Raw genomic sequence first — 17369 nt, forward strand, 5'->3', positions numbered from 1 at the left:
ATTGTAAAACGTGTATTGCCACAGAAGCCTCCTAGTTTCTGGTTTCACATAACCACTGGAACAAAGATTCTGAAGAGCTTTGCATAGTAAAGACTTGCAGCTTCCAGCTCAGTGAAATCCCTGCATTCACAAATGTACAAGCCAGTATGACCTGGATGCCTCAAATTTTGGCATAGATTAGTGCAGAGGAGATTAGGGCAAAAATAGGATGAGGAAATGGCTACACCTGGGAAGTAAGACAGGGTCCTGTACATGCTTCCTCATTTGTCTCTTCACACCTCTGGCACTGGTGGTGGTGCCTCCCATTGTTCTGGTTTACCTTCCTCTCTCATTCTGTTTGTGTGCAACTCCCCAAGCCATCCCCCTCTTCCATACTGCCCATCTTAATTTATTTCTAACTTTGTGTGGTCCTTCCCTCTAACACTGCCTCAAGGGTTCTTCAAATTTTCCCACTCTTTTATGGCAGCACACTAACTTTGTTTTTCTCATCTTTCTCTTTTTATAAATTACTGGAACATCTGCTGTAGTTTATAGTTTATATGATACCCATTGCTTTCTCTAAACTAAAACCGTAACAAAAATAAGAAAAAAGAAATATCCTTATTTTCTTGCGTCCTTTTTTGCTTGTTTGTTTTGTAACCAACTTGTACATCTCATTCTAGATCAAATTCTTAGCCCTTTCATTTTTGGATTCAAGCTAACAGCCCTTGCACATAGGTCAGATTCAATGTTACTGATTGTATTTCTACAATGAGACAGCTTTCACAAAAAACAGGATGTCCACATCTGCCTCATGCACTGATCAGAGAGCCATATCAGACAAACTTCAGTGGTCACTTCCTACTAAAAGCTTCCTATGATTTTATGATCAGGTTCACACACATTTTGAGAGGCAAATATGTTTTTCTGAATACTGGTTTAATTTTGCTTCCCAAAGAAGTATGAAATTCCACACTGAGACTGTTCTGGGAAAGTTCATAGACATACTTTGCTCCCTAAGTACACCAAAAAGTCAGCAGAATTTGTCAATCTAAAACAAAGAAAAATTGTCTTAGATAAGGTATGTATTTTAGGAAATGCTTACTTAATTTATCACTGAAACTGGAGCACTAATCTTACCTTGTCTCTTTGGCTTCATCAAATTTCTAAGCAACTGATATGTGCATATACATCTTAGAACACTTAATTGAGTTCAATTTAAAGAAAATAATTGTATTTTTACAAGAAAAGTTCCTAAAGTTCTAACAATTTTTGTATTCTGTTACAGTAATGGCTGAAATTTCAGTAATGATACTCAGCTCACTTCCATATTTCTCATGTCTCCTGGCCTTTGGCCTTATAAAGAAATGATATTCAAATTTCCATGTCGCAGTAAAATGTAGCAGCTGGAAAAGCCCTGTATTTTGCTTGCCCTGACAATCTGTCAGGACAGGATTAGTGTTAATTCCCATACTCATATAGGATCTTTTTTCCTTCTCTTTTACATAACTAAGCACAAGTAATCTTGATCCCTTGGTAGTATAAATCTTCCAGAAGAGTTCATTCCTAATTAAAAACAACTCCATTTTATTGAAGCCAATAACATTTATCTATAGATTGCTTTCAATGTTTAAGTACTGGAGTACCAGAAATAGAATGTGCTTGAACGAACACGCACAAAGATAAAAACAAGTGCATCAGGTGAAACAGCTTCCAGCGGGGAAAATGCTAATTTTATTCTGGTAAAAAGTGATGGCAGTGATACCATATTCAAAAACTAACACTGGAGAATGGTAGGCCTGCTACTCACAGAGAGATGCTTCATGGCCGATTATCTTAATTTAACTTCAGGCCTGCTGTTAAGCAAATATCCCCACATCTATGCTGGAGATGCAGAAATTGTTGCTAGTGAAAACTGCCACTGCATTAATGCTATACTATATGTCTTATCAAACCGTCTAAGGCTGGGTCTTCCAGCATTTTTCATTCAGGCTAGCAATGTGAGCAGATGACAGATTTACCTATTTATTTGCAGTTACTACATGAAATTGTAAATTAATGCTTTAAAAACTCTCAAAGCTGTATCATTTTACAGAGTGATTATAGCATAGGGAATACTTAATTACACATATTAATGTTTAATTACACAATCAATGATATTGCTCAAGACAAAAAAAGTGACCTAAAGGAGTATTTCATAGTAGTTTTTTAATTGACTTGTATGCCTGCATACAGCTTGATGTTTGCAGTGGTCAACTCTACTCATTGTTAAAAGAACACTCATTCATTTTTTAAACTAGGAAAAAAATAGGTGTGGCAGTAGCTACAGCTCATCATGGAAATGATAAGATTCTCTTGCACAATAAATTTGGAATATTGTATAACTGCATAATGAATTACCATGTTAACAATCCAAGAATGCAATGCTGCTTTATCTTTATAAGGTTGCTATAGGGTAAAAAAATAAATCCTCAGAATCTAATTCTGATGTATTTCCAATGAGGATATTTGTGCATAAAGATTTAAGCTGACTCATCAAAAGTGTGACTATACAGAAAGAAGAAAAAAAATACATCTAACAAAGATCAGTCTAAAGAAATACAAAAATGCAGACCTCCAGCCATGCTCTTCTTAGCAAAATCAGGTCCATGGTTGGCCTAAAACCTCATGCTAGAACAGCTCTCTATTCAGGAGCACCAAAGATGGTATCCTGTTTTGTTTAATTGAAACCTTCCAAAGCCACCTGGGAGACACTGAAATGCAAATATGCTTAGCCATAATTTTTTTTCTCCAGTTGGACCAAGGGCTACAAAGCAGTGCAAACCAACTGCATTTTCCAGCAGCCTAAACTCATGCATGCTCCAAAAGGAAGCCAATCTCTTCCTATCAAACACATTTCAAGGAACTCACTTTTATTTAACAGCCTCTACTATAGTTCCACAGTTTAAGCGCAACTGCTTCTTCCCATGAGCAGTAACAAAGACTTTTAAGTTTCCCTTTTTTCTATCACACTTCATTTTCTTGAATATTCAGTTGATAACACTGAGGAGCAAGGAATTAGTTTTTCTATGTCCTAAGTACAGCCATAAGCATCTCTACCAGTATTAAAGAGTAAATAAAGAACAACAATAACTCATACTACAATAGCTACATTTGAAAAATACAGTGGTATTTTACTGTAGGCACAATTTCAAAACCCACAGCAAGGAAAACAGCCTTGAATAAAATAAAGGTGGTTTTACTCCAGAACAATCGGTATTTGTGATCACTGTACTCTTCTGTGAGCAAAATCTTATTTTCTTCTAGAAATGAGCTGTTAAAAATATCATACAAATTACCATCACTCACCTCTCCTATCACTTCTGCCTGGATTTGTGGATTTGTCAGAAGGGCAAGGGCAACGTCCTTCACATTTCACTGAGATTTGTTTTCCTGAGACACAGGCTTGATAGTCTAATTTGCACTGTAAGGAGAGAGAATGACTATCATTAATATAAACCTCTGTTATAATAAAAATTATAGCTTTAAGTATTTGGAAGCAATCTTTCATGAGGTTCTTAAATCTTTGCAGACATAGGTGCTAGAAAAAAATTACTGCAGTATATGTTACCTTTGTACTAAGAATTAGATTAGATACAGGTACAAAGTTTTTGTTTTCTAACTGGCTACAGTTCCAGGCTCAATTCGAGCATGAATGCACTTGTGGTGTTAGACTGATCTGAATATCCATACGAAATAGAATTAGACTGCGTTGGTTTTCTATGTATTATAAGAGCAAATAAACAAGGCAACAATATTCATTATTGATAGGAAGCAATTAACAGTGAATTATTATAGAACTTATCACTTAATTTGTACCTGTAAGATTACAGTTTCCTTGTAAAAAGCAATAACAAACAAAACGGAAAGCTGTGTCTGATGCAATTCTGCACAGTGACAGTCTTTTCTGATATAGAAACAGATTCATTTGTGTGATTCTGATCCATATCCTTATAGCTCCACTTCAGAAAACACACAAAAATTAACTAAATCTAACCAGGAAATGGAACTGTTGTTTCAAGCATAGAAAAATAACATAGTTAAAGACCACATACATAGAAAATAACATTATTGTAAACATCATCATTCTTACTGAAAACCTGAACTATTATTCCAAAAGAAAAGTTCTTGACATATAAGATCTTTCTGCAGGACATTTTGCCAGTGTAATAGCAGGAAAAACGCAAACCTAAACCAGTGTGGGAAAAAAGTATCTACAAAAAGCTTCTTCAGGAAAGGAAAGGAGGAAGATGGTTATGGAGAACACCTCATCCTTGAACAAAGGATGGAAGATGTCTCATTAGTCAGGTAAGGGATATATAACTTAAAAGCGTAGGAGTCAGAAAACCAGTTCAAGTAACAAATAAAAATATGAAGTGATTTCTATGCACCACAACACTTCAGAAGAACAATCTCACAAGAGTTTGTGCCTTATATTCCCTGACTCATCTTCTGTTTGGCTATCTAACTTCAGTTTAATGCAATTCCATTATAAAATTATCAGGATTTCTGGCAAACCCTGAAGTTGAAGTTTCCCTCTCTCCCCTAAAAATGAGTCGGGGTGGGAGCAGTGTAGTTATGTAGGAATAGAAGAGCCTCCTGAAAGACTGCACCTGAGGTTTCCACTAGTATGCAGATATAAGCACTGTAAACTTACGGAACTTTATCAATCTTTCCTGCAGTCAGCCTTCTAACTCAGTCACACTGTCATGCAGTTCTCCACCTAACACAAGCTGAAGTGAATCACCACACTGAAATAATACCTTTCTGCACCACTCCCAATACCAAAATGAAGACACATTAGAAAACAGAAAAAAGAATAACTTAAATTTTGTGTATTTATATAAAATCATCATTATAATTCAGTTCTGAATGTTCCAGCTTTTGCCAAAAAGGTATGGTTAAAGGACAATGATGCTAAAAGAATCTTCCAGTTCTAACAAAAAAGAACAGCTCTACTCCAGCTGAAAGCTACACGAATAGCACTAGTGTCTCATAAAGGACCAGAAAATTGAAGCAAAGCAAACAGCTCTGCCTGTCTTGACGATGAAACAAATGACTACCTTTTCTATCCCTGCACAATTACCCTGGCTATACAGGACAGTGCTTGCATTAGCCATGATGCCCACCAGACCTCTTTGCAGACAGTGCATGACCTAATTCACGTTTTAATACTCAAAACAATCTTCAGAGTTAGTAGAATGGATCATAACCTAAGTTTAATACAAACGTCTGTTGAAAAGAGGTATATTCCCTTTTTAAAGATCTGAGAATTTTTATTTTTCAATCTTAGTAGCTTAAGGAGTCAAACCTACAAATACCTGTGGCTTTAGGCTTTGATTACTCCTGTTGGCAACTGAACTTAATGAGACTGCCATTTAAAACTGGATATATAAACCTGTTCCAGGTTTGTTTTACTGAGAACCAGGATATGAAGAGTGCAAAACAAAGGAATATTTTTTCCCTGAACATTTCTTTAATACTCTTCTTGAGAGATTATATTTTACAGACTCTAGTGCTTCTATTTTATTTCACTCAGATGTTGCTGAAGAAACTAGTAAATATTTCAAAGTTGCTCCAGCTAACATAATAGGTATCAGTTGTGAGTTTAGTAATTTTGTTTTATTTTTCTTTGAAGTTGTCTACCTAGTTCTATTTGCAAATAACATTGTCCTTTTAAATGTTAAGAAAAACTTAATGCCCAACAGCTGCCACAGGCACTGATACCTGAATTAGTGAGTGCAAGGTCGGCTTTTAACACTTCCGAATCAACGTTCCCATTCAGAGGTATGCCAGAATTTTACACTCACTGCACTCATTTTATGGACAGGCAGGCAGCAGATATAGAATCCTTGTCTCCAGGAACAAAGCAAAACCATGGTGCTTGCATAAGTCAGAAATGAATCAACAGGCTGTTCTGACAATTTCATATCAGCGGCTAATGGCACCAGAATGTAACTGGTTCAAACTTCTTGTCCTTCCCCAAATTAGCAGTGCACTGGGATATTGCAGAGGCAGCTCAGCACAAAAAAGGCGGGTCAGTCTTCCCTCAATGTTTGTCTCAAACTGGTAGAAGAGCAAGCAACATACCTGAAAAACTCCACAGAAAAAGAAATCTGTGGCCTACAGAATATGAGGACACAATGAGAAGTAGTGGTACAAAAGAGAGGTAGTGTTTGGAACAGCAATGAAGTAATTTCTTTTGTAGGGAAAATATCTGAATAGTTTAAACAGCAGAAAAACACATAAACTATGTTCTGTATAGCAATAAAGTTATTCCTATTTATCTGGCTTTATTAATGACTTTTTCTATGCAGGGAAAACATATAATGAAATTTTCAAGAAATTAATCAGTTGGATTTAACAATATTCCTTATTTGCATAGGTTTTATAAACCGTTCACTGCTTGTGCTACTTTCATCACAATCCCCTATATGCATGAAAAAATACCATTTTACTTCTGAATATATCTAGCCTTTCCTCTTCTGATCTTTTTTCCCCTTGCCTTTTAGCATATCAGTTTTCTACATGGGAGTTTCACCATGTCTCATTTGTATCTTTGATTCTAAGGACGCTTCAGCTGTTTGAATTTTCACACATTTTGTTTCAAGACAGAATAATAGGTATTTCTGACTTCAGAGCAATATGCTGCACAGTGCTTAAAAAAATAATTTCAATACAAAGAATATGTACTGTGTCAGGGTCTCTTGGCAATGTATTTCGGGATGAAAAATTCTTCATGTCTGTACTGTCAAGTTTCCCATAGAAAAATACAATTTGTTTACTCATATTCTGCCTATTTAAAAACCTGTTCAGTCTTAAATGGACCCAACATTCTTCAACATTTGCCCAAAGTAGCTGTTTAGTGAACTACAGACAAGCAATTAAACCCTGTGGGAAGAACATCAAAGAATATGTCATCTTTCGACATGACACATGCAGCTTTACTGTTATTACAGTAAAGATGAGGATAGTTGTATTTCTGGAACAACTACTACAGTGGATGTTATTTTGATATACATGAGCTCTGCTTTTAGAACTACTGTTAGAGAGTTGGAAAGATTAAATGACAGTAATATATTTCATTAAGCTCTGCCACCTTCCATCCCAAAGTAGCTACCTGTCAAAGGCTGCCAAACAGATCTCTGTATATTATACATACAAAAAGCCTAGTTATGGCCCTGAAATGGAAAAAACCCACCTACTTTTCCATGGCAAAATAATGAAAAAAAAAGAAAATACAAGGAAAAAAACCCTACTATTTTTACATCCATTTGATTGCCATGAATACAAGGACACGATACACTTCATTTATTACATTAAGTTCCAAACAATCCCGACTTCCCTTGCATTTGTAAACCAAGTTTGAGGTAAATATACATTTCCATATATACATGTTTACCTTTAGAAAATCCCGCACGTACCCTCCTGTGATCAACTGACCTAATTTTTCAAGTATGAATGACAGTATGCGTATCATGAATATATAGGGAGGACACTGATAAACCCGTGACTTGGGAGAACTTTTTGATGACTTCAAATACACAGGAAACCTCTACAGAGCTCATTTCATTCTATGGAAGACCTTCTAGAAAATAGAGTTATATTAGATTGCAGGTACCATGATTTTACCAAGGCTTGTCACACTCTCTTACACTGCACTCTTGTCAGCCATACTGGGAACCATGCTATTTGTGTGCTCATATTGTAAGATGAGCACAAAAGTAGTTGCAAGTGATCCTCAGAAAGTGGCAATCAATTGTTCACCGTTACAATGGAAGGCTACACTAAGTGGACTTTTACAAGGGTAAGTCACAACCCTGGAACTATACTGTATTTTCATGAATGGCTTGGAAGATTAAAAAAAAAACAAAACATGAAGAGGCTGGAATAACTTTAGAAAATAGAACTATAATAAAAACACTCATATTATTGAAATAGGCTAAAAATATAATGTAATTCAATACAGAAAACTGTTACGCTCTACTCTTAGGTAGGTATAATAATCACATTGCAAATACAAGCTATGGAACAACTGGCTAGACATCCATTCCAAAGGAAAAATAAAAATCTAGTGATCGTGAACAACTGAATGGTGTTTAAAAAACTGCAACCTACAAAACATGTAAAATAGCTCCACACAGCTCTTGCAGCACTTAAAATAGAGCACCCTGTCCAGCTTTGTGACAAGGTTTCAAATAAGACAGGAGCTAATCAGAAAAAGTAAAAAACCCAAAACAACAACAACAACAACCAAAAAAACACAACAAAAAAAAAGAGTAACAGGAATTACCAGAGACCTAGAAAACAGAGTCACTGAGAGAGAGGCTCAAGGAGTGGGGATGTTCAGTTTTGAGATGAGGATTTATGTAACACTTGTCAAATAGGTAAAAGGCATCTGAAAGATATCTGAAAAGAATACCATGATGAATGTTACAAGAAATAATTAGCTTAAATGGTTGCAGAAAAGTTTCAGATTAGATACTAGGAAGACTTTCTAATAATAAGAGTAGTGAAGTATTAAAATAAATTGTTGCAGACATTTATTGAATCCTAATCATTGTCTTTACAACCAGGATTAGATAAGTCTGTCAGGAATGACACCTGTGCAGTTTATCTTGCTTTGAGAAAATGGGTGGACCAGATGGCATCAAGCTTATTCAGTGAGGAAGTACAGGATAGACCTGCTCTGGCAATGAACCAGTGTCAAGAGTATTGCTTGCATAAATCTTGTTCATTTGCTGAAGAGACTGAAAGATGCATAATGAATGAACTAGGGAGACTGTATGAAAGAAGAGGAAAATAATGCTTATGCTGGTCCACAGACCTTAGATAACTTACTTCAGCAAAATTCTGTTTGGTACTGAGTGTATTTGTGCTCTCCTGAGCTCTTGAAAACATGAGAACAAATTCTGGAACATGCTAAATATTTTTAGATAAACTAAAACAAGAATTTATTGGACATATGAATGCTTTACAATGTGAAACATGAAAAAAAAAACAACCAAATCCTTTAATTAGACATCCAAATCTCACAAATAATCTTTTTTGTTTCCATCAATCTGCAGAACTGTCTTCTAACAGTAAAACAACACTCTCATATCACACAGAGGGACCGTGTGTGAGACAGTGTAAATTAGTTACTATTTGCAGACTTCTCTAAAATCTACAGGGAATAAAGACATATTAAAGCCAATGAGAAATTTAGTTTAACCGTGTGGCTACTGTAAAATGAAACCCACAGACTGTACTCAACAGTGCAGAGAAACGAATTACTGATTAGATACAAGAGAGGTATGTCCATTCTGTGTGTTAAGTGAGTGAAGAGCCCTGTGGAAGAAATGACAACAGAATTCAGTTAAGATTGCATTATACGTCTACCCAAAAGAAAGAAAACAGTGCCTGTGCAATATTAACTTCGGCATTTCCCAACATTTTATCAATTGACTTTTTCTCACAGACTTAATTCTGTCCCTTTTTGAGAATGCTACTCCCTCAGTGGCAAGGTAACATATTCTTCCACAGTAGTACTGTCTTGCCAGGAATATCTAGGGGCATTTAAACAAACTGACCAAAGCTAAGTAATGAGGATACATGCGATTTCTCTGTTGAGTAAGGAACAGAAGTTCATGCACTAGGTGTCTTCGGATGCAGTTTACAGATACTCCCTCCCATTCCTCCTTTCCTTCACCTTATACCTACTGGACAGCCAGAGGCAGATCTGGTACACCTCTACAGCGTACAAGTCAGCAGAAGTTAGCTGCCAGGGCATTCACCTGGATCTCCACCATGTACTGCATCCGTTACGCGCTTCAAGCCACAGCAACGCTATTAGCACTTGATACTGACAAACTGAAGGTAGGCCAGATATGTCAACACACCCTTTTCTACCATATAAACAGATCTGTTTTCCCCCTCTTTTTAGAACCTGATATCTCTGACAGTTGAACAGATAATCTCTGATTACCAGTACTCAGTACCATGTGCTTTCAACTTCATTTCATGGTATGTTGCTTATCCACATTTCCCTTTTTCTCAATTTATCCCCATTTCACAAAGCTTACATACATTCCCCTGCTCAAAATGTTGCTTTTACTGTATTTTGTGCAAATTGCAATGTGAAATTATGGCTTCAGATTTGAGTCTCCTAAAGTGAAACATGTAAGAAAATACATTATGCTTTAAATAGGTTGGTGATACCTGTCACCAATAATGGGGTTGGGGTGGGCAGAGGCAGTATTGATCAGGTTATGTTCCAGCTCCCATTCAACACAGAACACTACTTGATACTGAAGGGGCCAATTTCAGGCAATGACTGGGACTGCTCTTTGTGCAAGTGGTGTAACTTTAGGTTGGCTTAAAATGGAGGTGAAGACATGGCCAGAGTTAGTAGCAGCAATGTGGTAAACCTAACTGAAATTATTATGCCATTCTGTATTTCTTTACAAAAAGCAGCCAAGAAGACATAAGCAGTTGCAATATAGAATTTTTAACTAAAACCAGCTAGACATAATGACAAGATACCACATTTTCAACTAATTCAAGCTTTAGAAACTAAAAATTAATGTGCAAATTTATCTATGAAATGACGTCCAGACCTATGGCTGAAAAATCGAAGTGCTTTTTTGTCCCATCAGCAACCTGTTAATTTTGTGTGTTACTTACCCAAACAACAGGAGTTTGGGTAAGAAGCTTTTCAGCAAAAAACTATTACTATTTAAAATGAAAATAACAGTTAAAAAATATTAACCTTAAAGACATTCAACTAGCATTTTGACCAGAGAACAAAAGGAAACGTGCCTATTGAACCAAGACTCTGAGCAGGGAAAATCTTTTGTGGTTGAAAGAGAACTGATGATACATTGTTTATAAAGCTATGAACTAGAGAAAAAAATTTACATGACAAAATGAAAATCTCTATGCACAGTTTCCTTCCTGTTCACCTCGATAGCTCTTGCCTGTTTTCTTCAGCACTCTGCAATGCAATGGCATAAAAAACAAAAGCCTGAAATCAGGTCAACTAGTTATTCAATCTTTTTTGGATATCCTAGAAAACATATTAAGTCACAGAAACATGCAGACAGATGCCTAGCCTACCTATTTAAATTAGGCACCTACCTGCTTTTGCTTTTATAATTAGGGGCTTTTAGAGACACATGCTGCTTAGGACCTTCCGAAAATGCTTCTAAGGACCTATCTGCTTTTTAAATCAGCCATCTGAATTTTTAGGCACCCACTCAGTTTGACAAACATATATCCCACCATCATATTCTATACATTTTGCAAGTAGGTACACTAATATTTTACACCGTCAAAAGAGAACATAAAGATTAATTAACACAAAATGAGCAAACCCTGTGATATCCCTACTTGAAACATACTATTTCTAGTACATTTTTAAAAACTAATAATAATGCTTCTAGTGATTTTTGTGTAAAATAATGTAATATATTACCTCATATCCAAATTAATATTTCAATATTCCTTGAAGACAATTAATTCTGTAAAAAACAAGATATTTCAAATATAAAAAAATAAAAATAATATTTAGAGAGTGTTTTTAAAAAACTGATTAACAAAAGGGGTAAAAATATATGACCATATTACTGCTACTATTCCTTCTGATCTTAGCTAATTCCAAAATTATAAACACTGATGTAATTTGAAAATATGCTAACAGCTTATTATAAGCATGCTTAATATAAATAATTTCTCTTTCTGGCATATACACGCCTACATAAAAGTCTATAAATTTTGGCTCCTATTCAGAGATCTCGCCCATAGAGTCCAAATTCCAGCATTTCATCATTTTCCGCAGAACCAAGATACAGATGCACAGAATGTCACTCAACACTGTACGTACATGAGATCCTTGATGCACCTCATTGCTGGCATTCACATTTTGTAAATTGGAGAAACTTTCTTGAGAAAGAAAAAGGAATATTGCCCAGACAAAACTACCTTTACATTTTTCAAGTTCCCACTTCAAATTTGAAAATTAATATTCAAAGAAAAATTGAAAATGTGAGCAAAAACATTCAATTCTCCTAAACCATCATCTTACAAACAGCTGACTGTTTTGGTTCAAAATCAGCTGAAAAAGATCCTCACAGATTTTCAGCTGACATGCAAATTTCTGAGTAATGGCAATGGTAAGATAAAAGTAGTAGCAAAGCTATAAAGCCTTATAAGAAGACACAAATGGCTTGTAAAAGCATGAATTTTTTTGTTAAAAGAATCTGCTTATTGCTTATTAACATGCATTATCACTGTGGCTTTTTTAATGTGATACAGTTTCCTATACCATACTGGCTGATTACATTACTAATTAAACAAGTTCAATTTATCTAATTATATAGAAACATTTATAAAGTTATATGTGAGCTAAAATAGCGTCAAAAGGGTGTGCTCATTAGTCTCCAATTACAGGAAAAATAATGAAAGTAATAAGAGTAATATGTACGGACCTAGGCAGTTCATGCTGGGTTATCCCATGCAAGTTTCTAAGACATTTAAACTATACTATGTCAACTGGGGGTGGGGGGGGGGGAAGGGGGGAAGGGCAGGGCGGGGCAGGGCAGAGAAAAAAACAATTCTGAATAGTTACTTACATTTAGGTGAAACCTTCATCAGTGCACTACAGAATCATGCTTTGGATCAAATTAGACACACCTCAACACTCTCAGTTTTCTTACCATCACATTGCCTCTACAGCTCTCTACTCCATTTTTTCACCCACCTAAAAATGTATGCTAAAATTCATTTGAACTCAAAATACTAGATTTATTAAATAGTCCAAAATAGAAGGCTACATGTGCTGCCACTGAAGGAAATATTTATTAAATTTTACATTCATAATGGTTTTCATCCTATCAGGGAAGAAACATGCTGTTGTGCAAGTGGGAGTTAATATTCCAAAGCATGGCTGTTTTTCCGTAGATGATATATATAATTTCTTGATCTTAAAGAGACATATCTTGTGTAGAGACACACAGAACTGTGCCTAAATCTTTCTTTCTGCTGTTAGTGCTTAATTTCTGATATATACAAAAGGTTTCCCTGTTCTGTGTCAAACACATATGGATTAAAATCAGGAAAACAAAAAGGCAAGTCTTCATATGTCATGTTCTGAATGAAGAGCTAGAGTGGCAAATTTTGCTACACAAACTCGTATTTTTCGCTTCCAGTGAGTCCATGGTGGTCTACAATATTTCTTTTTTTTTCCCCTCTGAAACTTTGCTATGATGCATAGGATGTACTTCTGATACTCAGTCATATTTTTCAGATCCCCGTCTCTCTCTCCATTCTCATCAGTGTCCAGATCTGCTCTTTCTGGACCTAAGTTATTTTACTTTCGTAGTTTTTTTCTCATTTACTCAAGGTCTCATCCAAGAGTACATCTGTTTGTTAAGAAATTCTTGGCTTCACTTTGATTTCAAGATTAATGTAGAAAAACAAGCAAGCAAGCAGAGAGAGCATGAATGTCTTAACTTGGGGAGGAAAGGTCTATTATCACTTGCTTCTTGTAAATTTAGCAGAAAGCAGACAGCTTAGAAGTCATTGGATGCGTGAAAAAAACAGGTTGGACAGTTTTTCTCTTTGCTAGAAATGACTGAAGTTAGATCACAACCACCCCCCTGAAGAAAACTGATGAAGGTAGAAAGAAAGCAGCCTTCCTGAAGGACTACATATTCTCAGGAGAACCTTAAGGATTTTGTCTGAGACCTGGCTAAAACATCTTGAACATTTCTGAATACCAACTATTAATTTCTGCAACGTTTTTTCTTCCTTGGTTTCCCCACCACCGCGAGGTAGGGTAGGAGGTGTATATTAATGCTTCAAAGAGTCTTGAAGTGAACAGGAACTTCACAGCAACACCCAGTGTTGTAAAATTCACACAACCCAGAAACTTCTGGATGTGTGTTTCCATATGTGGCTTTCGATATTTTAAAGTGACCTGATTTTGGGAGGGAAGTGAATGCGTTTAACGGGCACCACTTTAGAAAACTTGAATCCTAGACAGTTTTCTGTGGTTCAGTTGAAGAACTGTACTATTCTACAGCCATAAACTTAATATGCCTGAGCTGTGATAACATGTATTTGCTTACACAATATTGAATTGTGTAAGCATTCACAATATTGGATGCTAAATGTGTCTTACTAAAGCCCATTAAATAACATTAGCATGCATATAACAGAAGAGTACACAAACACCATCCCCCTTTCAATAATAATTTAAAAATTCTAAATTACAGATATATTTCTAAGCATAGAATCCTAAGTATCTAAAAACATAATATACTGGTATTAGAGCATCAGAAATACTGAAAACTTGAAGGAATATTCAAACAATCCTGATATGTCTGAACTTGTTTTTCAGTGAAATGTCTACCTAGTAATTGGTTAATGTTTACAATATTTCATTGTGATCTTTTCAAAATTACAAATAAAAGAAGTAAGAAACGTCGAAGATGATTCTTTAATGTTACAGATATTTTACCTCATTGACGTGCTGAATTACTAGGACTGAAGTTTTTCTTTTTCTCGGGGACAGCATAATTAATTTATAGCACTGCTGGTCTAAATTTCTGTTATGGTGTCTGATGTTACTACTTGAAACTTCACAGTATTACAGTTTCTTCCTAAGTCCAAGTGTGACATACATGAACAACGTATCAGAATTTTTTTTTAGAAGCTAAACACTTTGTTCTGTTTGATTACTAAATTTAATTAGAAGTTCTAAAAAAATTTAGTTTGAATAATTTTTCCAGTAATTTTCACTTCATTTGGAGTTCTGTAGCTTTTCAAATGCTTACTACTCTGTTAATTGCTAAAGAAAACCAAAATGGCTAAGCAATGTTAAGTACATCTTCTTTTGTCTGTTACTCTATGTTGTTCCAAAACACTTCTAAAAGTGAAAAATATAATTACTTTAGAAGAAAGTTAAAGGTTCAGAAAAATGACAAAGACATTAGAGCCAATATATATTTATTATAACTTTCCATAAAACATAGTAAATGGAACAGGCTCTTTAAAGCAAGAAAATGGTCCATTGCTACTTGATACGCATACATTTAAATTCCACTATGACTAGGAGGAGACAAAGAGACACATTTAATGAAAATAAAAACCAAGGTCCCATGGTTCAGTGCACTGGGATGTGATGATGTCTGGTTTAAATGCACATGTAAAAAAAATGGTGCATCAGAATTAACAGAAAATAGCAGCGGAAGAAAAGATAGATACCAGGCATTTAGGTTAGATTTTTGGTTTTGTTTGGTGTTGGGGTATCTTTGCGGTGGTGTTGCTGTTGGTTTGTTTTGTTTTAAAGATACCATTGTGTAGCTACATATTTTATCCTACAGGATATATTTAGGAAAATTATCCCTGTTAAGGACCTAAACTTACTGTCTCCTATGCCACACCAGTGACGGAGAAAGAGAGAAACTGCTTACTGAAAAAAAAAGTATAATCATCCCAATTCATATCTCTACAGCAAAATAAGAAATGTCTTTGTTGTTACATTTTTTTCCATTTCTTCACATATCTGGAGTGCCCACCTTGTGTACAAGGAGAATTTAGGTGGCCATGTCCCACCGCTGGGACACAGTTAGGAATGTTCCAAGGAAAACGGAATGACACGCCCAGGGCGGGATATAAGGCTGTCAGAGACAGAAGAACAGAAATGCACCACTGAACTTCTTCCTAACAAGTGCTTACATGCATTTTTCCATACCATCTCCTACACTGGCACACCCTTTGGGGTCTTCTTTCAGAGAATTATCACTGTAATATTTAAATGTTTTCACTGGGCCAAGACCTGAGTGAGAGTTCTTGTTTGCTCTTTGCCACTTTCCATCTCATCTTCTTTAATCCCATTCTCATCACAGATTGTCTGCTACTAACTCTCAAAATTTGTCCCCTAGGTTGACATAATCTTGCTTCATGCCCACTTTCCTTAACCACTCTCTCTCTTCCTTTATAAAAAGGTTCTTTTCCATGAATAAAAAAAAAAAACAACCCACAAAACAAAAACAAACAAAACAACCCCAAAACAACAAACAAAAGCCTCCAAAGATCATAAAAATCCTCTTCTCCCACCTAGCTACCTCTCCAGTTAATACCCTCTTTATCCTCCACCCCACTGAAACCATCCTCTCTAGTCAGCTTCTGCTTGGTAAATCTGAGACACTCTTCTCTTTTGATCCCCTTCTTGCAACCGAGACAGCTCATCACTATCTTCTCCATTGTTTTCTCAGGTGTCTTAATGTTTCAAACAGCTACGCAAACTTAAGAACATTATTTATTGTCTCTCAATGCTCCAGATGCATTTTTCTATTGGTTTCTTTTCAGAACTGTTTTCTGCTCCCCACCATCACCCCATAAGCATAACTATGCCAGTGGCAGCTCCTGTGTTCAGCCCCTGTGCGTTTCTGCCTGCACATGATGTTGATACATTCTACTGGAAAAGAATTGTTGTGCAAAAATTATTCTGATTATTTTAGCTGTAATTCTAGTTACAACATTTTGAATACTACATTCAGAAAATTAACTACTGCTAGTTAAAGCCACCATTCAGAGCAAGACTGTTCTTTAATCCCCAGATAAGTATGGATGTTTCTAAGACAACCTAGCAGGTTAAGAAATCTGAATCTTTAACTGTCTTCTCAACTTCACTTTAAGTAATTTGATTTTTCGTGTTTCACTGCCTGTTTGACATTTAACATTCCAATTTAGATTTTCATGAACAGGTTCTGAATCTGAGTTCTTTCTACATTCATTATTTTGTATCAGTACACTGTTGCTGTGATATGACAGACATTTAATAAACTCTGACACTTGTTTCACTTTCCCCTATTTGTCCTATTCTTTTATTAGTTTGTCCTTCCAGCCTAGATTGTTTGTAATCTAGAGGAAACTTAATACTGTTTTAAAAAACAATGTAAATGCATTACATAGATGAAGGCTTAAGAAAATGTTTTCCAGTCCATAAAGTAGCAGGGTTTTTATTGATACTGAAATATTAAAGTTTATGCAAAATTTAATGAAAAAACAATATATAGTTTTATATTAAACAAACAGTACTCTGGAAACAAGAAGAGGGAACCAAATTCAATTCCTGTTAATATAAATGTCTTCCTAGTCTGAGAAATACTGAGCTGCTCAGAATTTCAAAATATTGAAGTTTCTGTAAAGTAATTTTTCATCTAAGCTACCATCTCCATTTTCTACAGCTTTAGCAGCTACTTATTTTGAATGCGGTTGATAAAAAGAGATCAGATTATATATAATTTTGAATTTTTAGTACATCACCCTTTTTGGAAAACTGGATTAAATAAATTGAGTCACTC

General features: G+C 35.5%; 1 protein-coding gene across 1 annotated transcript in view; it reads right to left on the minus strand.

The window, feature by feature from the left end:
• The window catches only part of SPOCK3 (SPARC (osteonectin), cwcv and kazal like domains proteoglycan 3), a 225988-nt gene that overhangs the window by 57367 nt on the left and 151252 nt on the right, over positions 1–17369 (minus strand). Inside the window, exon 6 of the mRNA XM_075091076.1 lies at positions 3328–3442. Within this exon, the coding sequence (XP_074947177.1) occupies positions 3328–3442 (115 nt within the window). The remainder of the gene's footprint in view (positions 1–3327; positions 3443–17369) is intronic.

Source organism: Phalacrocorax aristotelis, chromosome 4, assembly GCF_949628215.1.
Source record: "Phalacrocorax aristotelis chromosome 4, bGulAri2.1, whole genome shotgun sequence".
In the NCBI taxonomy this organism is placed as follows: Eukaryota; Metazoa; Chordata; class Aves; order Suliformes; family Phalacrocoracidae; genus Phalacrocorax; species Phalacrocorax aristotelis.